A 26,901-nucleotide genomic window follows, 5' to 3' on the forward strand; every position below is an offset into this window, starting at 1 on the left:
GACATTATGAATACATTCTGGGTCTAAATGTGTCAAACAAAACAAAAAATGTTGAAGTCATGAGAGACATCCGCTACCCCCTTCGTCCCTGTTTTCAGCTTGGCGGGAGTTCTCACAGACCTTGTGCTATGGCGTAGGCACAGATATGGGTGCGTGTGGGAGTCGTGGAGATGTCTCTGATGTACACACGTGGTGTCTGCTACTGTGCAACTTGCTTCTCCCATCTGACAATGCGCCTTTCCACATTGGACATTTAGAACCATTTCGTCTTATTGACTGTTGTAGAGTATTCCACAGTTTAAACATAAAAGCATTATGGCACTGAGAAATCTTTAGATGGTTTTCAATTTTATTGTTTCTCCAAACAACGACAGGTGATCCGTGTTCCCTTTGCTGTGAGCACAAGGATATGGGCAGGATCAGGCTTGGGAAGGCAAGTGTTGGGCCTGAAGGCAAGGTTAGATGTCTGTGCCACCAGCCCCATCCCTGGGAGGGGCTCTCCATCATCAGAGCTTCTCAGCCTTGAAGTGCAGAGCCTGGTACCAGCCTCACTCTCCCCTCCACCCACCAGTCTTGGATCAGAACGAGGCTGTTTCCCTGAAAGAACCCCATTTCCCAACTAGACTGAGCATTCCCAAGGGGCCTCACAGGGCATGTCTCTGGGGATACCTTGGCTTCTTACAGGAGGTGAGCCTGGGAGAGTTAGTGACTCCCCTCACAGCTCGGAGCCCCCTCCTCAGTTTCCTGGGAGAAGCGGTGATGAGGACAGGAAGTCACAGTTCAGCAAATGTCCAGGAGGATGGCTTGGGACCCCTCTCCCCCCTGGCCACCAAGGGCCCCCACCTTGACCTCTACCCAGGCCCACTGCACTCTGCAGTATCCTGTGAAGGCAGAATCCCCAGCTGAAGTCCCATCTCCACCGAGCAGCCACTCCTGGGGTTCTGCCCCCAGCAAGGGAGCCAACGAGGTCCTTTCAAGCACCTGGAGCCAGCAATTAACACCTGCACGTCCGTCTCTGAGTTTTTTATAGAGCTGTAGTGAGACAGTTCTCCTAAGAGGAGACTATCAGACAGGGCACCTGGTTGGCCAAAGAGATGGTTTGAGCAGGCCGGGTGGGTGGGCACCAGTTGGCCCCCATGTATGACTGGTCCGTCCTCACAGAGGTGCAGAGGGCCAGGAGGGACTCTGCCTCTCTGAGTCCCCGCTCCCATCCACCAGAGTGACTGTGTTTTCACTGCACTCTGCGATCAGAGAGCTCTGCAGAGGTTGTTAACGCTCGCTTATTGTTTAATAGTTCTCTCCACCAGCCTCTGAAGGGAGTTAGAGATCAGACGACTGGGACTCAAGAGAGAGGAACCGGTAAGTGAGCCCTGGCCGAGCACAGCTTCCTGTCTGTGTGTATCAGCCCCGTTAGGGGTGATGATCTGCTGGGGATGAGAGCAGGACCACGATGGCAACCACGCTGTCAAGGGCCTGAGCAGATGGGCTCAAGGAGGCCTCGGGAACAAAGTCTTCCTGCCCGGGCCACCCATCAGCTCTCACATGCAACCTCTGACCCCCCTGGTATGGAAGTCCAGTGTGGCTCTAGGTCTTCAGGGCCTTGATCAGCTCCCTGCACCACTCCCAAGTCCCCCCATCCTCTAGCACCCCCAAAGTAGCCGAGGTGTTCAGGATTCAATGCTCTCAACAGACGTGCGTTGAGTTCCTGGCCCCTTTCTGGGAACTGAGAACCAAGCAGAAACAGAACAAAGTCAAGTCCTGACCTCATCTGAGCCAGGGAGACACTAATCAAGGAACAAACAAACAATGTTAATATTTCAGGGTAAGGGCTGCCAAAGAGAAGCACCAGCAGGACGAGGGGTCAGAGAGCAGGAATGTGTCCTGTGGGGCTGAGGGGTGCTGCGTTCAGTGAGGCTGTCAGGAGAGACATCCTTGAAGAGGTCACATGTGAGCGAAACCCGAGGGGAAGGAAGGAGACGGCCATGCAGACAGCAGACCGGGCTCCTTCTGGGCAGAGGGAACCACAGGTGCAAAGGTCCGGGGGCACAGTGTGCCTGGCAGGGCGGAGAGGCAGGAGAAAGACGGGTGAGTGAGCAGGGGAGCAAGGGGAGGAGGTGAAGTCGGGAGGTGGAGACGACAGGGGAGGTCACGCAGGGCCTGAGGGTCCCTCACAGATTCTGCTTCACAACACAGCTGTGAGCTCTCCCTCAAACGAAAAGAAAAAAACTGTGGCAAGGATTCCTGGAAGCTGGACAAAAGCAACAGATTCTTTTTTTTTCTTTCTCTTTTCTTTCTGAAATCCTTTCCTTGGTATCCTGGGCCACAGAGACAGTGTGGCCATTTCCTCTCCTTCCCCCTCCTCCCTTTCCTCTCCTGCCTCCCTCCTCCTCCCCCAAACCTGCCCCTGACCTTGTCCTGAGCTGGCTTGCCGGCTTGCAGCGAGACAGCGGCCGCCTCCCGGCTGCAGGCAGGCACGGGCGGAGGACAAGGCCAGTGAGGGGACAAGAGGAAAGAGGCCCCGGGAGAGGCAGGCAACAGCACAAGGGCCGACGTCACGGGGGCCTCTGACCGCTATTCATTTCAGTCCCCAAGTGTCTCCATCAATAACCGTCTGCCACGACCGGGGAAGGAGGAGCGGGGAGCGGGGAGCGGGGAGGAGGGGTGATCCAGAGTCTGGCTGGGGAGGGATGACATGCAGTGGACAGAGGCTCCGTGGTACTCACAGCTCCTCCCAGCTCCGGACAGGCAGGAGGAGGAGGATGGGAAGGCGGAGAGCCCCTGGGAGTGCAGAGCTCTGTCTCCCTGCTTCCTTCTCCCCATCTCTGTGTCTCCCTCACACATACAGTTCCTTCCATCTCCTCTCTGAAGCTCGGAGGGAAGGGAGGCAGGACCAGTTTTTAAAATGGAAGAGGAGGATACCAGTGTGTGAAGTCACTTCAGTCGTGTCCGACTCTTTGCAAACCCATGGACTGTAGCCCACCAGGCTGCTCTGTCCATGGGATTTCCCAGGCAAGAATACTGAAGTGGGTTGTCATTTCCTTCTCCAGAGTATCTTCCCGACCCAGGGGTTGAGCCCATGTCTCTTGCGTCTCCTGCGTTGGCAGGCGCTTTCTTTACCACTAGCGCCACCTGGGAAGGGAGCTTTTTACTGGGTGATGGGGAAGTCAGCAACTGCAGAGGACGCTGGGAGCACTTTATGCCCAGGGAAATGAGATGCTACACGGAGCCTGATGATAAGGCTCCTACCAGCCTTCTACAAGAGGGCCTGGGCTCCTGGACCTGCCACAGAAATTGCCACAAGGACGCTCAGGAAATAATTGTTAAATGGCCATGAGAATGACCACTTGGCCAGCTGTGGGCAGTTAAGAAGGGAGGTTGACTTAAACTGGATCAGACCAGTCAAGGTGGCTGCCTGGAGGAGGTGGACCTTGACCAGATTCTTGAAAGATGGATGGGATTGGGAGATGTGAAAATGCAGAGTGTGTGAGAAGACTGTGAGAGCAAAGGAAAGGTGGGGACAGTGGTGAACTCAGATGGTTGGGCAGTCAGATCATGGGGAAGGGAGTGAAATATGGGAGAGAAAGAAGAGAGTGAAACAGAGACTGTGGCCGGTTTGCAGGATGCCTTCTCTGGGGCCTCGGGTAACTTTGGAAAGTTTGAGGCCACTGCGCCCCCATGAAACTCAAGCCTGCTGTTGGCTGAAGTTGACTTCTTGACCTTCCATAAGGCCCTAAGTGCCCTAAGACACCGTCAGCCACGTCTGCAGGCACAGGGAGAAGCCTTGACACGGAGAAATTTGAGGGGACTCTCCCATCCACAGGCGTTCTCTTTGCCTTGTCTCTGGGCCTGAAGGGCCAGCATTAAAAAGTCACCCCTTGAGTAAGGCACGGTGCTCTGTAAAATCCAGATTTCCTGGTAAGGTGCTGTCAGAATCACGCAAGGGGAAAACGCAATGGGACTTTGCAGACCCTTTAGTCAACCCCCTCTGTTCACATGAGGGAAGACTGAGGCAGCGCAGAGTGCGGCTGGAGTCCCCCAGGGAGTTAGAGACAGGGGGTCTGGTCTCCAAGCCCTCCAGGAGGGGGGTGAAGATAGCACTGCAGACCGGACAGCCGACTGGGGCGGGGGACACACGGACAGCCCGGTTCACTTCATTAGGAACAGCCTGGCCTGGGATCCTCCTTACAGATGGAGCCTTTGAAAGGCCTGGAGGGTCCCTGCCTCATCCCTCCTAAGGGGGCCAGAACAGGAGGAGTTCGTGATCAAGAGTGACCAGAGGTGCTGGGGGTGCGGGGTAGAAGCTGCCCCTTTCTGGGAGGTATGGGGCTGGAGCTGAAATAGCAGAGCACCCAAACGGAGGCAGGCAGCCCCCCCCCCCCGCCCCCGGGGCGCGGGGACCGTAAGAGACCCGCGGGGAGAGGGGGCGTGGCAGGGGGGGATGCTGAGTGGGGAGACTTCGCCCAAGGAGCGAAAGAGAAAAGCAACGAACGAGAGGGACGAAAAGCAGGCACCGGGGAAAACGAGGAGGCAGGAAAGCTCGAGTAGAGCGCACGGGAGAGAGAAGAGAGGTGGGGAGAGGGACGGAGAGCGGGGAGGGGCCGGAGCCGGGCGGGCGGGCGCGTGGGCGGCCGGGGGGCGCCCCCACTGACCCTTCTCGGCGCTTGCTTCCCTCCCCAGGCTGCGCCTTCCTCACCTACTGCGAGCGTGAGTCAGCGCTGAAGGCCCAGAGCGCACTGCACGAGCAGAAGACCCTGCCCGGGGTAAGTGGCGCCCGGCGAGGCGCGAGCGACGGGCGCGCCGACAGGGGGCGACTTCGGGAGGCCGGGCGGCGGCGCGGCCGGCGCGGGGAGCGAGGGCCTTCGCCCCGGATCTGGCGCGCCGCCCTTCGGGCCCCCGGCGGCCGCGAGGCGCCGGGCTGCGAAACGGCCGCGTGGGCGCCGAGCCCGGACCTCGCCTGGCGGCCCGCGCACCCGGCCGTCCAGGCCCGACGGAACCCCGGGCGGGGGGGCCGAACTTGGCCGCTGCCGCGAAGCCCGGGCGCGGCTTCTCCCCTGGCGCTCCCGGGCACCGCCGATCGGGCTTCGGCTCCGCGCGCTGCCGGCGCGGGCGGCCCGGGGTGGGGACGCAGGATGTCCGGGCCCCCTGAGCGGGGCCTCCGGTGGCGGAGTCGCGCGAACACCCGCGGATCTCCGTCGGACAGTCGCGGTTCCTGGGGTGGGGGCCTGGCCGGGGCGGGAGGGAGCGCCTACCCGCCCGGGCGCGGCGCCGCGAGTGAGATCACCGCGGTTTATTTAAGGAGCCAGCCCTCGTCTTTGATAAACTATCGCGCCTCAGCCCTGGTTTATAGCTTCTGTGCGGGGGAGAAGAGAATTATTTATGGCCCCCCTAACTGGGTGTGATATCAGCCATGGCTATTATCGAGGCTAGTTCATCACCATAAAATAAGAAGTGTAGACCGGGTCAAGGGTCTGCGCGGTCTCTCCTGTGGGTTCAGAGAGATGGGGGCGGGGGCGGGAGGGGGGTAGATATACGGCTGGCCGAGTATCTAAAGATAAATGGAAAGATGTGAGCGTTTGTGGGCATAAAGAATTTTAAGATGTACCTTGTTTAAGCTTATACAATGGACACTGCAGGGAAGCACGTGTGTTCTAATATGTATGCTCACCAATATTTACACATGCATGTTTACATTCTTACCAAGCAAACCGTATGTAAACACACGTTTCTATTTCTGCCCCGCAGCGGGAAAGGTTAACCAGGTAGACAGAGAGAAAGCCCAACCCGGGTCGGGGGCAGGCTTCCTTTGCATCAGAGAGCCTTCTTTACCCGTTTAGGGGTGGGGAGGGCCTTCCTTCCATTAAGACAGCCTTTGTACTGTGTTTGTTATTTGTGGTTGCAAAGCACGGGGCTGAGTCATCTTAATAACACACCCGCGGATGCAAATGTATGGAAATCGTGCCCCGCTCAGGTTTTTGTGTGGAGCCCCGCTCTGGCACGGTGGTCGTTCCCCAGTTGGTTTTTTAGTGGCGCGGCTACATGCACATATATTATAGTAATTACTTTCTGGGTGCCCTCTGTAAGATGGCAGAAATATGCTCCACATCGCCCCATGTTATGTGTGAGGCATAAAGCCATATTGTAAGATAATCAAAGGCTTCTGAGAAAGGCTTGTGCTGATTAATAAAGTGTTTATGGTACTTTGTTTTGGGGGAGATTGTGATAGATATTTTAGAGCCACCCAAATGGAATAGAAAATACCACATTGTTATGGGAGGCCCTTCATCAGCTTGAGAGAGATTGCTGGGGAGTTTCGTGATGGCTAAAAGCCTGGAATTAGATGGGGAAACAGAAAGAGAAGCTGGGAGGGGGGAGGCTTAGGGTTTTGAAGAGGGAGAGGCTGGGAACTGGGAGAATTTCAGTAGCAAGTGTGGATTGTTCAGGATCTAACATTAACTTGTGGTTGTTTATTTTACATATAATAGAATAGCTAAATGATGGAGTGTATTAGTTCTTTAATAATTTATAGAAATACTTTGATGTTGCAGTAATTACATTAAAGGTCACATATCAAAGGTAATTTGGTTGAGCAGCTGTGATGGTTTCTCAGAAGCAATCAATACCACTGTCCGTGGTGCTGATTTCACCAAGGGGCCTGCCAGATTAAAGAAGGCTTATTACCAGACAGAAAGGCCCAGGGGAAATCAGCAGCACATTGGAGCAACGCGCCTGCCCCCCTTCCACCGATAATTAACACTGTTCCCCATAATCTGTGCTAATCCTTCATACTGGGAGATCCAGTGGCATTTTTCTGAAACCACAAAGACAAGTTGGGCAAGTTTGGAAGAAAGAAAAAAAAAAAAAAAAGTGAATGTATGTTGGGAGGTGGGAGGGGTGAGGAGAGAGGCCACCAGTGGAACTAAAACACAGCCCAGAGTCCCCTGGCGGTGCCTGGAAGGCTGTCATTTTTTCAGAGGCCTCACAGGGAGACTGGGAGACGAGAGGCCTCACAGGGAGACTGGGAGACGCGAGGCCTCAAAGACTCCATCACAATTCTCAGGGCAGGCACAGCCCACAGCAGGAGGGACGGGGAGAAAAGACAGGATTGCAGCTCAAACTTCCTAGGGCACATTGTCCATGCACAAACTCACATGGAGATTAATGAAAAACAAAGTGACCAGATTTTAAAGTGGAGTCATTTGGATTCCAGAAAGCAGGACTTGGTATCATTATTGAGATCAGAGAAAGTGAGCCGCTGGCAAATGCTGGGACAGGACCAAGCAAAGTGCTCCCACCTGACCATATAATGGGTGTCACCATCAGCTGAGGCAGGCTGACTGGCTGCTTGGTTAGGGAGCAGAGAGAGGACTCTTCTTGTCTGGAGTCACCACCCGAGGTGCCCTGGTGAGTGCACTCCTTGTCTGATGAAGAAGAAGAAAATTGAAAAAAAAAAAAGAACCTGGAAACTGGTAACCTCAGCAATTTAGGCATTTTTCCAGACTTCAAAATCCATTAACATCAATCAATTAAAATCAGTCCTCCACTTTCTCACTGGAGAGAGGCAGAGGGGAGGAGATGGGACTGGCAGTCCATTCTGTTTCCCAGCAAGTTGCAGGGCTAGTATCCTGTTGACAGCAGGGAACACTGCCTTGGTTGTCATCTGTGGGCACACACATGCACACCCCCATCACCAAAAACAATAACCAAACAACAGAGACAGAGCTAGAGACACCCCTCCCACATGTCCTCATGTGGGGACTGGGAAGAGGAGCTGACATTTCTGTTAGGATCAGTGGAAGCTCAGAAACCACATTACAGTGGCTGTTTGTACAAGTCAGAGGTCAGTATCCCTGGGAACCAGCCTAACCAAAGCCTCTGGGATGGCTGATGGAGTCAGCCCTGGACCAGTGTTACAAATGGATTATTGTTTCTTAATTTGGCATGCCTTCAGTAAAATGAGATTACTGAGCCACAAAGCCTCATCAGGGTCCCTTCAAGCAGGGTCTTCTGCCAGCATCCAGGAAGTGATTCTGCTTTTCTGAAACTCTCCACCTCTCCCTCACACTCAACTTCACTCTCTCTCCTGACCCCTTGCCCTCTTCAGCCCACCTTCTTCCATCCCCAGTGTATATTCATCATTTATAGGGTAACCGTCCACATGGTTTCTCAACCTATCAACAAGAATTTCCTGTGTGTGTGCCGAGCACTGTGCTAGGCATCCAGGCAGACATGGAGATAAGAAAATTGCATTCCCACCTCTCTTGGAGCTGTCCATCAAGTTGGAGACAGAAGTCACACATACATCAGTGATACAAGACAGCACGCTATCATAAAGTGGGCAGAGTAGAAAATAGCTCAATGATAACAGTTAATACTTATTAAGCACTTACTATCTGACAAGCGTGATGCGAGCAGGTTACCCCCATTACCCCATTTTATCTTCACAGCTTCCCTGTGGGGAAGATGCCATGAGTATCCCCCATACATGAGGAGACCCCAGACTAGAGAGATTAAGCAGTTTGCCCAAGGTCACACAGTCAATAAATGGTCAAGAAAGGACCATCACCAGCTCTGCTACCAAAACCCAGGATATCTACGTCTCCTTTCTAGGGCCACCAGTTGCTTTAGAGGGTACCCGGAAAACTATGGGGTCATTGTTAGTCACTCAGTCATGTCTGATTCTCTGCGACCCCATGGACTGTAGCCCACCAGGCTCTTCTGTCCATGGGATTCTCCGGGCAAGAATACTGGAGTGGGTAGCCATTCCCTTCTCCAGGTGATCTTCCCAAGCCAGGGCTTAAACCCAGGTCTCCTGCATTGCAGGCAGATTTTTTACTGTCCAAGCCACCAGGGAAGTTATCAAGAGTTGCTCAAAAGTGTGTTCAGGATCTGGGCAAGGTGGCACTAGAAAGTTGGAAGGAAGGTGAGGGTGTCAGATAAGAGCAGTGGTCTGAGAACCAACCTAAAAGACGAGGTGCCCACGACAGGCCAGGAGCCGTGAGCCGGACAGGAGAGGTCTGCTTGGACGGCTCCCTGGGGCCTGAGTAGGCACAGGAGGCCTCGCAGAAGAATTCTGTTCCTTAAAATAGGCCCGTGCTGCTCAATTCCAACTCCCCCTGCCTTTGGGACTTCGCCGGGAATTGTCTTCCAGGAAGAGCCCATATGTTTCCAAAGTTGGGATTGCAGGCCCTCTGGGAGGAGACTCTGATCGGGCAACCAGGCTCCGTGGGCAGCAGACCAGGTTCCTCGCCAGGGCTGCCGAGGGGCCGTGAGGTGGTCCAGTTAGCAGGAGCCTGGAGCAGGGAGAAGAGGGGGCGGGCAGGGGGAGGCAGGCGGGGGCGAGTGGGAGCTGTATCTGCTTGGTAAACATTAAAGTTCCAATTCACTAGTTAAAGATTGGCTTTTGTGCCCTGACTCCAGCAACCTGAGAGTACAAAGCAAGCCCGAACACTCCTCCATGGCCATCCCCCACCCCCACCCCGGCCCCGGTTCAGCCTGGTCAACAAGCGCCATCGCTGCCATCACACCTCCCCATTCGGGTCCCTGCTGCTCAGGACGCATCATCTCCATGGACATTCAATGTGACCTTCTTTGAGTTTGCCAGGAAAGATGTTAAAATGGAAAATTAAAAAAGGGAAAGACTCAATTGGATTTCCAGAACCGTGGTCTTGGGGTGCCCTCCTTGCTCCCCCTTCCTCCCATGTTTGTTTCCTGGAGGCCCATCTTCATCTTTCTGTTTGTGCCTGTTTCCTCCTCGGTTCTGTCCCTTCTGGTCACCTTCCTCCTCTTCTTCCCTCTCACTTCCCATCCTTTCCCCTTTATCCTTCTCACTGGCCTCTCCCGCACACCTTCCCTCTGACTCCTTCTCCCCACTCACCTCTGCCTCCAACACCCATAGGGGGCTCTCATGGGACTGCCACCAGCTCACCTGGGACTTCCCTGGTGAGGCCCATCTCCCTCCTGACAGCCCCACCTAGGAAGGATCCGTCTAATTTTATGTTTAACTGTAAAGATGAATGATAAGTAGAAAGGATGCAGGCAAGAACAAGATGAATAAATTATAAAGGGCAAATGATGACAAGACAGGGGTCCCCAGAGACAGTGATATGATAACAGAAACTAAAGATGAATTTATGATGGATGTAGGTAGCATGTACGGGGCAGTTTTACAACTTCTAGCGATTGGCGCAAAGCGTTTCATTTTAGAGATGTGATGTATTTCCACTTGTCTGTCCTGTAGGCTCAGTCTCTATGTGGTGAGTTTGGGTCCCAGCAGCATTTGTCTCTGATTTAGATGATGGGATCACAAGCCAGGTCCATGCATCCCTCCAACTCCCTGGTCCAGTGGTCCTTCTTGCTACTGGTTTGGGGGGCTGTTGTAACAAAGTCCCACAGGCTGGATGACTTAAAATAACAGAGAGGTATTGTCTCACAGTTCTGGTGCTAGAAGACCAAGATCAAAGTGTTGGCAGGGCTGATTTCTTCTGAGCGCTGGGAGGAGGACCTGTTCCATGCCTCCGTCCTCACTTCAGGTAGCCTCGGGGGCATTCCTGGGCTGGTAAATGGTGATCTTATGCCATCACGTGAATTTCCTGGTATGCATGTCTATTTCTGTATCCGAATTCCCCCATCTGATAAAGACACCAGTTGTATGGGATTGGGGCCCAACCTGATCCCTCCTCCTCCCAGCTTGATTACATCTGCAAAGACCCTGTTTCATATAAGGTGACATTCACAGGTACTGGGGGTTCGGTCTTCTGCATCTTTTGGGGGGAGGGGAGGATGCAATTCAACCTGTAACACTGAATTAAGGGCAGCCCTGTGGCCCTTCCATGGCAGAGAGAGAAAGGTCTTAAACACAGCAGTGTTTAAGTCACTGGGTGGGGTGGGGGGATCCCACCAGCCCTTCCTCTGCTTCTCCCCACTGGCCTCATGCTCTTTTCTTTTTCTCTCTGGGGGAAATGAATGACATGTCTTCTCTCTTTCCCCATATTCTCTACAGAAAACTCTTCATCTGTCCTTTCAGGGCAGTGGGTCTTAACAGGGAGCACATTTGCCCCCAACAAGACCTACGGACATTGTCTGGAGATGCTGCAGGTATCTAAGTAGAGGTTAGGATGCTGCTAAACATCTCACAGCGCACAGGACAGCCCCACAACAAAGAAGCATCCCACCCCAGAATGTCAGTGGTGCCGAGGGCCCTGTGCTGGGACTGAGGGCAGATGGAAAATGCACAGTGAGGCCCTGGGGGGAGCTTCCGTCTCTCTTACTCCTTGCTTCTCAATCACCTGGGGGACAAGTGCCGGGGTCCTCAGGGTGTTAGAGGTGGGAGGGTTTGTCGGGGGGCACAAGCTCAAACGGCGTAAGCACCGAGCGGACAGTGGGCGGCAGAAGAGGACAGAGGCTCCCCTCCAGGCTGAGAGGCGTTTCTGAGCAGCCATTCACACACTCCTCTCTGCAGGCTGTCCGGTCTCAGCACCAACGTGTCGCTCAGTCTTCTCGTTTTACCCACACGGAATCTGAGATCGGGTGACATGAGTTGCCGTTCACTTGTGACAGAGCTGGGGCCTCCCTCACCCACCCACGTGTGGGGGTCTCCAGCCCCCCTTTGGAAGAGTCCCCATCCTGACCGGAAGCGGATCGGGCAGGCGCGTCTCCAGCCAAGCCACCCCTCCGCTCCCCGCAGACCACACCGCAGGCTGGGGCAGAGCTGAGCCCACAGGGTGTCCTCCCAGGGCTCTCCCAGCAGGAGGGAGCACGGGCTTCCAGGAGAGAAGGCAGAAATGCCTGAAATCCGGAGCTACGTCTGCATCCGCAGCACGCTCAGCTTGCCTGTCCTCTTCACGCCGGGGTCCCGGGTCCCACCTCCCTCAGCTTCCGTGGGGAGTCTTCCCTGCCCTCCCCTCCTCCCAGGTCGCGAAGCCCTCCTCCCACCAGAGCTGTGCCCTGTGTCTGTGTGCGCCCTTCTCTTTGCTCACCTGGGTGTGGGGGGTCCCCAGTTTTCCAGGGAGTGAGTCTCACACCCACCCTGCGACCCCCACGACAGAACCCAGGCCTGGCCATGGGCTGTCCTCAGCAAGACTCTCTCACAGATTTGTCTGAAGGACCCAGAGAGCCTTGTGTCCACAGCCACCATCTCTAAGTTGAAGGGATAAATAAGAGGCCACGTGAGGTGATGGTCAGAGCCTGGGCCGGCGTCAGGGAACCTGGGTACCAGGTCCCACATGCCGCAAACAAACCAGGTACTTTGGGGCAAAACGCTCAGCTCAGAGCCACCCTGAGCCTCCACCTTCTGGACTGTGGAAGGGGGTGTGGTCTAGAGGGGCTCTGGACCCTCTGACATTTTCTACAATTCTGAGACTAATAGACTTGGCATTACTCACCTTGCTGAAGCCAAGAGGGAGGGGAGGGGAGGGCGAGGGGAGGAAGGTGTCTCCTGGCCTCCACAGCCCGACTCCATCTGTGACAAGTGTAATAAAGCGAGGGTCAGCTCGGGGTCTCCCCGAGGCAGAGCGGCCAGACTGCCTGCCCCCGAGGGCTGGCTCCAGGACAGCTTCAGGGAAGGGCTGCACCCCCGCCTCCGTGTCCATCCCTGCCCCTGGGCCCCACGCCTCCCCCACTGCCCTCTGCTCAGGTTTCTTCCTAAGGAAACCAGGCAGAAATTCCTCCACTTTCTTCAGCACTCACCCAGGTATCGTTTGGCCCATGACTGCCATCAGCCCAGTCATCAGCAGCAGTGTGTACAGGTTACCTGCTTGTGCCCATTTCTTTTGAGGGAGGGGGGCATCAGACAAATGAGTAAGACACAGCTGAAGGTTTGGGAGGCACGTGTGAAGACCGCTCGTGATCCAGAAAATGGCTTTAGGTGACAAAAAGTGGCAGTGATGGGAAATGCCCAGGAGTTCAGCTGCGAGAGGCCTTAGGACAAACCAGCGTGTCCTGGAGGAGCCCGCCCCGTCCCACCGCGGTGGCCTCCCAGTTCCAGGCTCCTCCCCCTCTGACGTGCTTCCTAGACTGGCCCAGTTGTCATGGTGACATAAAGACTGACCGCCTGCCTGGAAACCCCTCAGGCTGCAGTCACCCAGGGGCCCAGCTGAGCGCAGCTCCCTCACCAGCCACAGGTCCACCAGCTCTCAGCCAAGCACCTGGCTTTCTTTCAGCCTCCTCTTCCTGCCCAGCCCTTTGCTTCCAGGCTGCTCCATTGTCTGATCCCTGGGTGGGGAAGATCCCCTGGAGGAGGGCATGGCCACTCATTCCAGTGTTCTTGCCTGGAGAGTCCCATGGACAGAGGAGCCTGGTGGGCTACAGGCCGTGGGGTCGCAGAGTCGGACACAACTGAGCAACTAACACACAGCGTTAACTCTGCCTCTCAGGGCTTGGAGTCCTGCCCACCCAGTGCTCTCTGTACCCGCTCTCTTGCCCAGAGCTGATTCAGAGCTGGGCGGTGGGCAGGGGCAGGGGACGGCTTCTCTTTCTACCCCTTGACCTCGCGGGCCTTGGCAACACCCAGAAGCATTCCAGCAGATCCATTCTCAGGGCTCCTCTTCCATCCACATCACCCCATGCCCCGCGGCTCCCCAGAAAGTTTTCAGCTTAGCTCAACCTGCAGGGTTACACTTGATAAGACAGGATAAGCCTGTCTGATAAGCCTGGAGGAAACACTGTGTAGAAGGCTCTTTGGCCTGGCCAGTGGCAGCTGGCACGTGTGTGTCTGGGCGGCCAGGGGTGACCGGAGTGAAGGGGTCTCCCCACACACGTGTGTCAGCTGCAGGGGTGGAGGGAGGGGGTCTCAGTGGAGTGCCTAGGTGAGACCAAGTGAGGCTGTTTGAGGGTTTGCTGACCTTTCACCAGAGCACGAGGCAGGGAAGCGGGTTCCCTGTGTGAACTCCTGCTGTGGGAATGGATGTGTTTTAGGACTGGCAGGGTTTCCTCTATAGAGGGCGTGCGTGGGCAAGAATAAAGAGCCAGGCGTCTGCGTTGTGGGCCTGCATCGTTGCAGAACGGTGGGCTGCCAAGTCCCGTCAAAGATGGGCAACCCTAGGTGATGATGGCGGAAGACACTGTGGTTATTTGTTCTTCAGATCTTCCTGAAAATAGTTACAAAGAGAAAAGGGCTGGAGTTCAGGGCCCCAGTTCCCTGTGGCCCTAGTGTGTGTTTTGAGCGAAGGCATTTGTGGTATGTTCTCAATGGGACCACCAGGGGGCGCCATGCAGGTGGGCTCCTGCTCTGTTGGCTGGGTGGACACAAGGCAACCTGTGAGACTGTGGTGTCCACTCTGCGCCCAGCAGAACGCTCTGCTCCACCTTCCAGAGCGCTTACAGCCTGTGGGAATGACAGCAAGCTGCTGGATGACTTGGGACGAGCCTCATGACCTTCCTGGGCCTGTTTCCTAGTTCCATAGTGAAAATCTTGTGTGTCAGCCCTTCGGATGCTGTGGAGTGCTATAAATCCAGGGATTGCCATGAAGGACAGAACAGTGATGTTGGGTGTGCTTGACCAGGGTCCTCTGGCACAGTAACCTCCAGTGGCTCCTAACTCATTCATGAGATAGTTTCAGGACAGTAAAATTAAGGAATGGTCAACGGTGTGATTTGAATTCTAAGCCTCACTACATCTCAGAGAGAAGGACTGTGAGGACCCCGTGGACAGGGAGACCATGAAGGACCCCGTGGACAGGGAGACCAGCCCAGATGTGCATCAGGGAGAGGAAACTGGAAAGGGAGTTGGGGGGCAGACTTTGGGAAGCCAGGATGGTCTGAATTGTCCTCCCAGAGTTAGGGGTTGACTGGAGAGACTATGGTGGGAAAAGCAGCAGGCCTTTCTCATATTGCTGCCCTTCAGAATGTCCAGCCCGTACAGCCTGCAGGCCTCAGTCAACTCCAGGCAATGGGTCCTGGACATCCTGCTTGCTTAGGCGTGTTTTGGGCATTAGCAATCCCTAGCCTCCCTCCTCCCTGGGAAGGCCCTGCCTCCCCCTGCCCACCCACCCCAGTCCTCCAGGGCCTCTGGACTTAGCTCCAAGCCCTACCATCGTATAGGAAGCTCTCCTAGGCCGCTCTCCTAGGCCACATCGGTCTCCCCTTGGTCTGAGCAAGGTCAGCAGAACTGGAGGTCTAAGCCCTGGCTAAGTGTGGACCTGGGCCCAGAGCATCATCACCAGGTGCCTATTAGATGCTCAGAGTCATCAGCGCCACCCAGACCAGCTGAGCCAGGTCCCTCAGCCTGCACCCCGAGGCATTTTAACAAGATCGCTAGGAGAATCATGTGCACGAAAAGTCTGGGGACCACTGGCCTAACTTGAGGTTCTCAAAGACACTTTGTTTAAGTATTCCCAGAAGCAGACTTCAGAAAAGCATTTGAATGCAAGTGGGTTTTTTCAGATGGTGACCCCAGAAACACAAATGGGAAGTGATGAAGTACCACAGGGTGACAACCACCACTCACTGAGAACTCCCTGAAGGCCTGACGCTTCACAATATTCTCTCATTTATCTGTCAAAACAGCACCACATGGGCGCGTTCTCGTGTAAGTACCGCCCGCACTGTTTGATGGACGAGGAGACTGAGGGGGAGGGGCTCACTCACCAGGGAGGGGTCTGGCTCCAGGGCCCACTCCTCTTCCACCGCACCCTGTGGGGCCAAGCCTGTGGAAAACCCGAGCATCACAAGGGCGGGAATGGGGTCACCTTCTTCTGTTTCTGTCACCCCAAAGTCAAGACCAGGCTGCTCCCACAGGAGGCTCTGGCGTGATTGCTAGACTCCCCGGGGGGCCACGTGAGGCAGGGCAGTGGCCCCACAGCCGTCACCGCACACCAAACCTACCTTTGGGTTGGAGAAGCTTTATTCTGCATGGGGAACAGAGTTGAATTCCAGCCCCAGTTCTGCCTGGAGCCTGACTGTGTGCCCTTGGAGAGTCACTTAACTTCTCTGAACCTCAGTTTCAGTGACTGCCCTGTTAGTTAGAAATGTGTTTGGCTGCAGTGGCTTCAACAAGTGGAGCTTTGGATTTTTGCATTAGCATGGAGTCAGGATCTGATGTTGGCTTGACAGGATAACGTCAGCATCAGCCTCTTTGCTCATGGTTATAAAATGGCTGCCTCAGCTCCATGCGTCATACCCACAGTCCAGCAGAGTTAAGTCCAGTTGTGTCTGTCCATTTTATCAGGAATGCAAAAGATTTCCCAAGGCCTCTCCCCGGTAGAATTCTGTGTGGGTCTCATTAGGCAGAACTATGTCCGCTAGTGGTAAAGAATCTGCCTGCCAAAGCAGGAGACATAAGAGTCATGGCTTCGATCCCTGGGTCGAGAAGATTCTCTGGAGGAAGGTATGGCAACCCACTCCAATATTGTTGCCTGGAGAAGCCCAGACAGAGGAGCCTGGCACGCTACAGTCCGTGGGGTTGCAGAGTCAGACACAACTAGACAGGAACTCACATGTCCATGACCACCCTGGCTGCAAAGGAGGCTGAGAAAAGGAATATCTAGCCACGAAAGAGGCATATATCTGCCATGATCAAACCTGCTTTGGTCAGTAAGGGGGGAAAGGGGATGGATAATGTGTAGGAGCCAAGAGAGTCCCCCCCATTAGCCTCCTAGAGATGGGTGGGGTTACAGAAGGGCAGGCTGGGCAGCGTGCAGAGATCCTGCGCTCAGATCCTGACCTGACGCTTGTGTGAGGAGGCCGACTCAGAAAGAGTTGTTCAGAAAGAGAGTATCCTAAGAACTGCTTCTTCAACACAGCACTGCTGACTCAGCGCTTCCATCCAACTATTGACATGGTTTCTAATTCCATGAAATCCTTCATGAGGGATGAAGATTTCAGTCCCTTAGCTATCATATTTTTATCTTCTACATCTCTCTTGGACTGGTATCCTTCTGCACCCCTGTATGTGGCTTAAATACTAGTCAGAAGCCACCATGCCACCCCCCAGCTGTCCCCACGTCACGGGGATCCCATGGTCAGGTCCCCATGCTCACTTTGGGGCCTGGGGGGTGCATGCCTTCTGAAAGAGCCCCGCCGGTTTTCGGGGTGACGACTTGACTTTTCAGAAACAGAAGCAGCCGTACTTCTGGCCTGTTGTTGGGGGTGTGGAGTGAGGCGTGTGTACTCTGTGCCAGGCTTACCTGAGGAGGAAGGATGTGCCCGCATGATTAACTTCCACCCGGCTGCGCTGAGCATAGGGAGGGAAGGGGTGAGAGACGCCCCCGGCTGGCCTGTGTGGCCCTCGGCTCCTCAGGCCCTCCGTCTGGGCTCAGCCTGCAGCACCAGAAAGGCCCACCCAGCCCTCGCCACTCCCCAGGGCATGGGCTGTCCCAGGAGGGAGTGAGCCTTCCGCCATAGAAGCATTCAAGCTGGGACTGAGTCTCTGGAGGTGGGGGGTGGGGAGGGGGAGCAGTGGGGGAGACTCGGGAGGAGGACAGCGCAGGCAACCCCACGCTGGACGACTCACTTCTGGGAGGTGAGCCAAGACCGTGATTTTCTGTGCCGTGGTTGGGTCTCCATCATAAATGGCCCCGCCGCGCATCAGTGCCAACCCAGTCCTCAACCCCAGCTGCACCTGTGACCCGCGCTGCCAGCCTGCTTCCAAGAGGAGGGCCACCTAGCCCTCCCAATCTCTCCCTTCTCTGAGGATACTCGGAACCCACCACATCTCTGGGCAGGTTCAGGCCCCAAATTCAGCCAACCCAGCTCCGCCACTCTGAGCTCTGTGACCCTGCACAAACCACTTCACCCTCTGTGCTGCGGCTTCCTCCTTGTAGACCCTGGGCTGCCAACAGTGCCTCTCCCCAGGGACTGCTGCGTGAAATGATGCCAGCAAAGTGATGAACACCCTGTGTGCACGTGGCAACTCCATAATGGGCGCCCCCTGTTGCCGCCGTTGCTGTGGCCATCACCTGCACCCCCACCCTGCCCAGGAGGGAGTCCCCTGGCGTGGCCCCCTCTGTCCATCCCCACCCCTCCTGCCCTGGACTGGCAGAGAGCTGGCCCAGGTCACACAGCTCCATGGCTGACAGAGGGCCGGCCACGTGGGGAACCAATGTACCTCAGTGAGAGGAAGCCAGATGTAGGAGCAGTGGGACCATCCCTGAGACCCCTGGTCCTGTTCCGGCTGAGGCCTGGCTGTACTTGGAAGGAGAGGCTCCGGCTCCTTTCTGCCCCTCAGTCCCCAAGAGGTGTTAGTGAAGTCCGTGCTGACAGTTTGCACGATCCCGGCATCCACGTGGTTTCAGATGGTCCAGAAGGCCCTTCAAGGCAGGGCGACCCAGGGATCTGAAATGAATATGCATTTGGCTTCTCCCAGCAGCTCTGACAGCTGGCATCCGACAGCTGGGACCGTTCAGAGCCTGAGAGAAGGTTTTTCATTCAATTGGTGTTTCCTGAGCACCCATCAGGAGCCTGGCCCTGTGTAGGTGCTGCTTGGCAGGTGGGCACGAGGAGAGGGCAAGGACCCCTCTGCCCTGGGGCTTCCTCTCCTGCAGAGGGGAAATGATGTATATGCCATGTGGTCAGGGGACAATGGGTTGGGACCCTGGGCTGAAGTGTAGAGCTCTGAGTAGTCAGGGAGCTTTGCAGAGCTGTGTCTATGGGGTGCCTTCTCTGAGCCTCGCTTCCCTGAGCACCAGGGCTGCTGTCCTGGGAAGGACTGGCAGGATTTGGGTGGATGGAGAAGGGCTGGGCACAGCATTCCAGGGAGGTGATGCACATATCGAGGAGGACGGAGGAGGGAGACTGCACTCCTGGAGCTCTCAGAAAGAGGTTGAGGGGTCCTAGAGTTAGAGGAGGCTCGGGACCCCAGTGGGGAAGGTCTTGAACATCTCACTGAGCAATTCAGTCTCTTCGGGTACTTGGGAGCTATCGAAGCTTCCAGGGTAGGAGAGTGACAGCCTCAGGGAGTGCAGCTGGCACACCTCAGGCCTGGGTTGGCAGGGGCTACTCTCTGGGGTTGGGAAGGCCTGCTGGAGGGGGGTTGAGGGGAAATTGGCTTCCTCTGGACCCTGAAGCTGGTGAGGGGAACTTGACTTCCCCCCGACACGACCACTTGGAGGGCTTGTCTCATCCGAAGGAGAGTGCTGAAGAGGTCCCCAAACCACCTGGCTGCACATGGAAGTTTCTGAGACATTCAAGTTTGTTACAAGTGCAGGGCATAGAGGTTTAATCTCTTTCTCTGTCTCTCTCTCTCTCACACACACACACACACACACACACACATGCAGAGGCATGAGGTCAGGGTGGGCCTGCAAATCCACATGTTACAAGGTCTCCTGCCATGATCTGAGTGCCCATCCAACTCTGGGAGCCCTGGGCACCCACACTGTCTGTCTGGCATTGTTGGAAGACTTTCATTCCTCCTCTCAGGCTACAGGAGTTTGATCCATGAATGAGATGCTTCTCTACCATTATGTTTTCTTCCTGACGGCCAGAGACCCTCAGAGAAGTAGAAGGGGCGATGCCTTAGCACCATCCTCTCCCCACCATTGTGCGTGGGAAACACAGTAGCCCAAAGAGGGTACATGGTCTGTGAAGGTCTGTGGACAGTGGGCATGGCTCTGCCCAGATGCCACATTCGGGTCCTTTCTCATTTACAACACAGCTTTCATCACGATTGATGAATCTGGTCATCTGGTCAACCCGGCCCAATTCAGCAGCGCTAGGGGGACACCCATTCCCATTAGCATCCATGTGACAGGGTTGCTCAGTGCAGTTTTGTGGCTTCTGAGTAGACGATCCAATAGTGCTTCCAAGTTAATGTCCTGCCAAGCCTGCTTTAATGAACAGATACAAAGTGTGTGTGATTAGCACAGCCATGGTGTGACGGTGGAAACAGCCACTTGTAAATGCTGTTGGTCTCTTAGGTAGACAACATATTCCTACAGACAGTAATATTGTCTACACTCTTTATTTGTTGCTTAAAATGTTTTATGCTATAGATTTTACAAAGACTGACTTCTCAAGTCCAGATTACCCCTTCCATTCTGACTTGGTGGGTTCAAACAAAGACTTCAACCAACTCCTTAAGTGTCGAGCATCTCACACAAAAGGAATTTTCAGTGGGTGGGTCACTGCCTCTCTGGAAAGCCTCCCCTGATGGAGTGAATCCCATTCTCTATATTCCCAGGGTGTCCCTGGGGATTCTCCTGCATTGCGAACCTGCAGAGCAGACTAGATCCCACTGATGACCCTCACGCCTCTCAGACCCCGTGGAGCTTTCCCACTGTTTGTGTGCTTCAGCCCACACCCCACCTGGATGATCTGCAGACATTTCCAACCCTGTTAGATCACTAGGCAAGAACCTGATCAGTCACCCATCAGACAATCCCACTGTCTGACCGCTGTTTGAGCCCCCCTGCCTCCTGCCCATAGGTCCTGAAAGACAATACGTGCTGTCTCCCTCCATTCTTATTAAAGGACTTATCTGGGGGAACTTAATATTTTCTTTTAGGATAAACTGAGCTAATGCGATGTGCTTGTTTTAATTTGCGAGGTTAACTGATCTAATTATCTGTGGCGTTTAGTTAAATCCTTGTGCCTGGGCCGGCTGCAGGTGTGGGCTTTGAATCCTGCCAACAGGAAATCTCTTAAAGCGAGCTGATCTAACACAGCGTGGTCTGCTGGTATGAGGGATTTTGTAATAATGCATGAATTTATTAACATCCAAAGATAAATAGAGGGTGTATTTACATTAAACAAATTCACAAGGAACTGTCTGTTTTTTCCCTGCCTGCCTTCTAATGGAAGCACCCCCAACCCCCATCACTGTGCCATCCACTCCATGGAGTCCAGAGCAACCTTGGGGGTCCGTGAGACTACAAGTTAATACTCCACCGTAATGACACTACGTGGGGAGCTGGTGTGGCAGGGGTTAAAGGCTTGGAGTTTTAGTTGACCCTGAGAAGGGAGCCACTGGTGTTGCCCAGATCCCTAAGAGTTGATACCATCTTGCCAGGTGAATAGGTATCTCTCCCCCGTAGAGGAAAGCAATGTTCCCTTGTCTGTGGCCTGGGAAGGGAGTCCTGGAAACCTGGGTTTAGAGCTGAGAGCTACACCTCCCAGGGGAGAGGGTCAGGGAAGGTGACAAAGGAACGAGAAGGAAACCCTTCCATCTGAAGCCAGTTGATTGGCTGGTGCCAGCCAGCCTGAAGGTGAGGGGCAGCCCCCTCCCCACAGAATGTATCTGGAGCGGCTCCTGACTTCCTGACCCCACCCATGCCTGACCCTCCAGGAGCTGTTCCACCGCCCCCGTGCGGGGCTCCAGAGTCATCTCAGAAGCTGGGCTGCAACGCCAGCACTGTCCAAAGGAAGTGGAATTCTAACTCCAGAAATTCCACTCTGCTCAAAAATACGGCTGGCCTGTGTTGTCTGGAAACCCGAGTTTGGGATGAAGCCAGGCCACTGTAGCTGCCTCTGAAATGCATTTCCCATGACCTGAGGCCCAGACGCCCTGACAGCCCGAGTCACTCAGCCCTGACCTGTTTTCATCCCATGTCCAGCTACCCCCGCTTCCACGTGAGTGCTCCTGGATGAAGTCACACTTGCAAAGGCACGTGAAGAATAAGCATGCATGCGCGAACTGTCCGTGGGCATGCATAGACAAACACCCACACTCAACATTCAAAGGTGCCCACACACGTACACCAGGGCGCCTGGCATGTGTGTGTGCAGGAAGCTCTGTACCCGTATGAGATGCATGTGTGTATGCATAAACATACATACAGGAAGGCGTGCACACTCTGGCACCCAGGCACACGCCCGCGTTTGGGTGCACAAACACACATGTGCATGCACGCTCTCCTCTGGCTCCTTTTAGAATTAAAAGGGAAGGTTGCTCTACAGGGACAGCTGAAGATAAACTCTTGATTTCTGATTTCCAGAGTAGTTTGGACAAGGTCCTCTGAAATGCATTAAAATGCTAATCACAGCATCTGTCTGAACCCTGGCAGCTGTGTGACTTGGGGGGAAATCGACGCAGAATGGATTCCGGAGCCAGCGACAACTCCTCAACTCTCCTTGCCTCGCTCTCTCCTTTGTCTCCTGCTCCCCTCCCTTGCCTGTCCCCCCTACCAGCCTCCACCCAACACCAGCCTCCCTGCCACGTCATCCCCAGCCTGGGCCACAAGGGGGATCTTGCCTTTGCCGGACTGTGGGTCCCAGAGTGTCGCAGCTCCCCAGAGTTAACAAACAAAGCCTCCGCTAGGATAGCTGGAGCCAAGAGAAATGGCCTCCCTCCACTTGGACCCACCGCTCCCCTGGGTACCTCCCCACAGCTGCCAGGCTCCAGGCCTCTGCCCTCAGGGGAGAGCAGAGAAAGTGCCTGAGCCCTCAAGGATGGATGCTGAAAGCGCATTGTGTTTAACCCACAGAAGGGCACTTGGGGTAGACCAAGGAGCGGGGACTGGGTAGATCTGCAGCCACACTCCCAGTGAACAGGACAGGCCCTCCCCCAGCCATCCCTGACTTGGCCCAGCTCGTCTCCGCAGCTCCTCCCTGGCACCAGGGATACCCCAGGGCCCAGGAACCCCTGGCTCTCTGCTTTCTGCACAGCATCACACCCCATGCTCTGCTCTGTTGCTCCCCTTTGCCTGGCATCCCCCTGTATCCCAAGCCCTGGTTGACACTCCAAACTCAGCCCAGCCATTGGCTTCTCCAGGAAGCCTTCCCCAGTCTGGACAAGGCTGGATAGGATGCTCCCTATCCGGGATTCCCAGAAGTTCCCGTGCGTTCCTCAAATTCCATGTTGTGACATGACCTCTTGGCCAGTCCCTCACCCTGGCCACTTGCTCTGAGAGGATACGGGCTGGGCCCCGCCAATCCCTGTGGGCACAGCGTTGGCACAAGTATTAGCCTGCTAATTTCTCAGAGGCTGGGAGGATGTTGGAATGTGTGGGTGGATATGCCCCTGAAACCTCAGGACCAGAGCTCCTGTAAGGGACCCCTCCCGGACATCCTGGAGGTGTTTCTCCCTCACTGCTGGGACCCGGAACGGGCTCTGGGCAGGCCTTTGTGGGCACAGGTCTCACACAGGGTTCACATGCCCCCCCTTCACCCCCACCCCACGAAGATCGAAGCTCCCAGCATCCCACGGTTCCATTTTTCCTCTTAAGCACCAAACTGTCATTTCACTAAACACCATCTGGAGACTCCTGGCTTCAGCCCCTCACTTCTCCCCAACTCTTATTAATGTGACGGGTGTTTATTCCTTCTTCTTCCCCTTCCACTTCCTCTAGAGCATCGCAGCTCTGTGGCCTGCAGACATTCATCTTATCTTCGGGGAGCTCAGCTCTGCTGGGGAGGTGGTTGCCCAGGCTTGACTTTAAGCAGCTGACAGTGATAAAGAGCAGACAGAGCAAGGGGGAGCTGTGCCCCCCACCTTCCTCCCGAGCCCAGTCCCTGGCGGCCTGGGCAGGGGAAGGCGGACAGGAAAGGACCTCGGGTAAACCTGCTCTGCAGAGGCTTCAGCTCTGCCATGCTGATCTCCCCAGACCTCCGGGACCCTCCATGAGTCCCCGGTGCTGCCAAGCACAGCCCAGATTCCCACCCCAGCCCTCGGCACTTGCATCCTCCGGCTGTTCCCAGCATCAGTGTCAGCCCCTGGACACCCATCTCGGCAGCCAGCTCACTGCTCCTCCCTCCCTCCATTCCTGGGCCCGTGTTGTGACTCTCACCTGAATGCACTCACCCTCATTTCTCGCTTGTCTTTGAAGGAGGAGCTCATGCCTTCCTCCTCCAGGCAACCTTCCTGGACTCCCCCCCCACCCCACCCGCCAACATCAGGAAACTTCCCCGGCCCTTGCTACGTGATTTCACTCATGCTCCAACCCACATCGTACTCATGAATCGTATCTCCCAAAACAAACACCAGACTCCCCGGATGGTGCCCACAGCACCCAGTACACGACTGGACACACGGGTCAATCCCTGATGACTTGAGTCAAAGTGAACCCACAGCAGTGACCCCACCGAGATGAGCCCCAACTCCTTGGGGTGACTGGTTGGCACTGGGGGGCTCACAGGTGGAGCCCCCGCCCCCAGTGCCCACATGGACACCCACCCATTCCAGTTGCCCCTGTGGCCCAGGCTGGCACTCAGAGGCCACCCTGCTTCCCCTGGTAAAGCATTAAGCTAATGCGTGTTGTGTCTCATTAGTGGTGTTCTGTTTGTGCCAGGGCCAGGCAATTTGATGGGTAGTTGATTGGCTATTCTGTTTATTTATGGCAGGAAAAGCATTCTTTATTGAGGACTGGGCAGCACATTTCTGTCCCTATGGCGCTAAGATCCTCTGGCAATCATGCAATTATAAATTAAGACTAAATAAATAATATATAATAAGCAATAAAGACGGCATGCCTCCACGTAAAGAACTCTCCTCGAGCAGGCCCCACGGTTGGGACCAGAGACCCAGCAGAACCCCAGCCTGAGAGATAACCACCCTCCCGAGCTCTCAGCCAGCTTCGCCGTTGTAGTGAACTTGAGCCTCCACGTGGCTCAGCCATCACCCCTGGGAGTGGGGAGCACGGTGGCAGCGATCAAAAGCCTGTAATATTCTACTGCCACTGACCCCACAAAACCTTGAGGAAGGAGGGGTGGGGCAGGTACTGTTATCAACAACTGATAGGCAGGGAAACTAGGTAAGGCCCGTGGAGGTGGAGAGACCTGCCCGGGACCACAGGGAGATGCAGCCGCGCCCATGTTGTCTTGCCCTGGGCTCCGTGATGTCTCATGGGTGGGTCAGGCTGGGGGATGGGAGGCGGAGCCTCTTCCAAGGACACAAGGCTGGTGCTGCCATCCTTCCCAGGGCCAACTCAGAGCCCACCCTTGGTTACCTGGGGGTGAGAGAGGAGAGCAGACTTCCGAAGCTCACCTCCGCCGTCAGCATCATGCTGGGGCCCCCTCCCCCCCACCATCGAGAGGATGCAGCTGAGTGGGTAAGAAGTCGCCACCATCACTCTTGTTAGGCCTGGAGGGGCAGGGGTGGGTGAGTGAGGCAGAGGGGGCTGGTCCAGCCTTCGAGCCATGGCTGGGGATGGAGAACTGTCATGAACCCGTCAGGGTGGCATCAGTGGGAAAGAACCTGCCTGCCAATGCCAGCACAGGAGACTTAAGAGACACAGGTTCGATCCACGGGTCGGGAAGATCCCCTGGAGGAGGAAATGGCAACCCATTGCAGTGTTCTTGCCTGGAGAATCCCATGGGCAGAGGGGCCTGGGGGGCTACATTCCATGGGGTCACCAAGAGTCGGACACGACTGAAGCTGTGTGGTGTTACTGGTGCTTCAAGGGACGTGCCGGCCCCCTGAGGTGTGGGAGCAGAGAGGGGAGAGTGCCTGGCAGGGCCTGGACGGGGTGGCTGGAGGGGTCCTGGGGGCCTTGGGAGGGTCCACAGAGAAGTCTCTGGGGACCTGTTCACGCACTGGGAATGCACGCCAAGCAGGTGGTTATCGCCGGAGTGTCTCTGAGGACAGCAGGTCAAGGTTCTCTTCTCAGCCCATCACCCGCGTGGAGTGGGAGGAGCACGCTATGTTCTGAAAGTCTGGTGACGACGCTGTCACCCCGGCCCCATGTGCACCAGCCTCGGCGAGCTGCAGCCGGGCTTGGATGGTCTCCAGCCGTGAGACGCCTCCCCTCGTGGGGCCGCTGGGATCCGGGGTGCCAGGAGCCCTGGAATGCACAAGGGCTCTGAGTCCCCGCCAGCTGCTCTGCAGGCCGCGCCTCCACGGCAGAACCCCAGGCCAACCAGAGTCCTGAGTCACGGGGCAGATGTGCACAAACACATTGTCTTCCCTGAGGGCCCAAGCGCGATCCAGAGAGTCTCCGTCTTCCCAGCAGCCTGGAAGGGCCCGCCTGAGTGTATACTGAAGCCAGAACGTCCTGGAGAGGCAGGGCTGCGCTTTGCTGGGTGGGCTGTAAGAGCCTCGGCTACCTGAATGCATCTGCCTTTCCCTCAGTGCACACCCCTGTCCCGACACCCCATCCCCGCCCCGCTCCCCACAATCTTTCCCTGCTCTCCTCCACTTCCTCTTCGCAGAAACTAATTGTCTGTCTCACCAGCCAGCGCCCAGCGCTTCCGAGAGGGTTCTGCATGAAACTAATTATGCACCGCTAATTTGGAAGCTTGCAGCTTTCCCAGGAACGTTCATTCGATTTGGGTTGTTCTGCTGAGTGGCATTTCTGTAAATGTGCCCCGGGGCTGGGGGGCCTATCAGGGAGGGGCAACTGGAATTTGGGGTCAGGAGGAGGGGCCTGGGGGCCTGGGGTGGCACCGGCCGTGGTGTGTCCCTGTCAGGGAGGGGACAGGAGATGCCATTACCACCAAGCGTGGGAGGCCTCCCGAGGGACTTGATGGCCCTGCAGGGATGGAGGGAGGAATCCCATGTTGCCTCCCACTCAGCTGGGGTGGGGGGCAGAGGTAAATAAGCGCTAGGTTGGCAGGATCACTCAGGGGCCTGAGTGCTGAGCAGGGTGGGAGCTGGACTGCCCTGGTCTCAGGGTGAGAGCACTGGGCAGGTCTGGAGAGGGTGGAGGAAAGCAGAGGCCATTGTCCTTCGAAGCTCCTTCCAAGGAAAAATCCAAGCCCCGGTGGGTGATGCCAGTTTGGTCCTAGAGGGTCAGGGAAGGAAGGGGATGGGCAGGGCTGGGGCACAGCAGAACGGTTCCTTTCCTGACCTGTTCTTCCCCAGCCAGCTTTGCGGGCAGGTGCCCCATGCTCAGAGGGCCAGCACTTGATTCCATGCTCTGCTGTCACCAGTTCTAAATTCTTAGTAATTTCACAACAGGTTCTGATTTTTCACTTTGCACCCACAAACTATGTCCCCACTCCTGTCAAAACCATCAAGGACAGTCCTGGGGGACTTCTGTGTATTCATCGTGCCTGCTGGAGCAGTGGCTCCCTGAAGACAAGGGCTGGGTCTTC

The 26,901-nt window shown here is 55.7% G+C and overlaps 1 protein-coding gene across 50 annotated transcripts in view; it reads left to right on the forward strand.

Moving 5' to 3' along the window:
* CELF4 (CUGBP Elav-like family member 4) overlaps positions 1-26,901 on the forward strand; it is a 313,604-nt gene that overhangs the window by 76,151 nt on the left and 210,552 nt on the right. For 44 of the 50 annotated variants that reach the window (XM_043889128.1, XM_043889174.1, XM_043889142.1 and 41 more), the window contains exon 2: positions 4,678-4,760. In XM_043889128.1, the coding sequence (XP_043745063.1) occupies positions 4,678-4,760 (83 nt within the window). Of the gene's footprint in view, positions 1-4,449; positions 4,569-4,677; positions 4,761-26,901 lie in introns of those variants that run through there. The other 6 variants (XM_043889165.1, XM_043889166.1, XM_043889167.1 and 3 more) reach the window with 1 other exon arrangement.

This window comes from Cervus elaphus, chromosome 27, assembly GCF_910594005.1.
Source record: "Cervus elaphus chromosome 27, mCerEla1.1, whole genome shotgun sequence".
Lineage (NCBI taxonomy): Eukaryota > Metazoa > Chordata > Mammalia > Artiodactyla > Cervidae > Cervus > Cervus elaphus.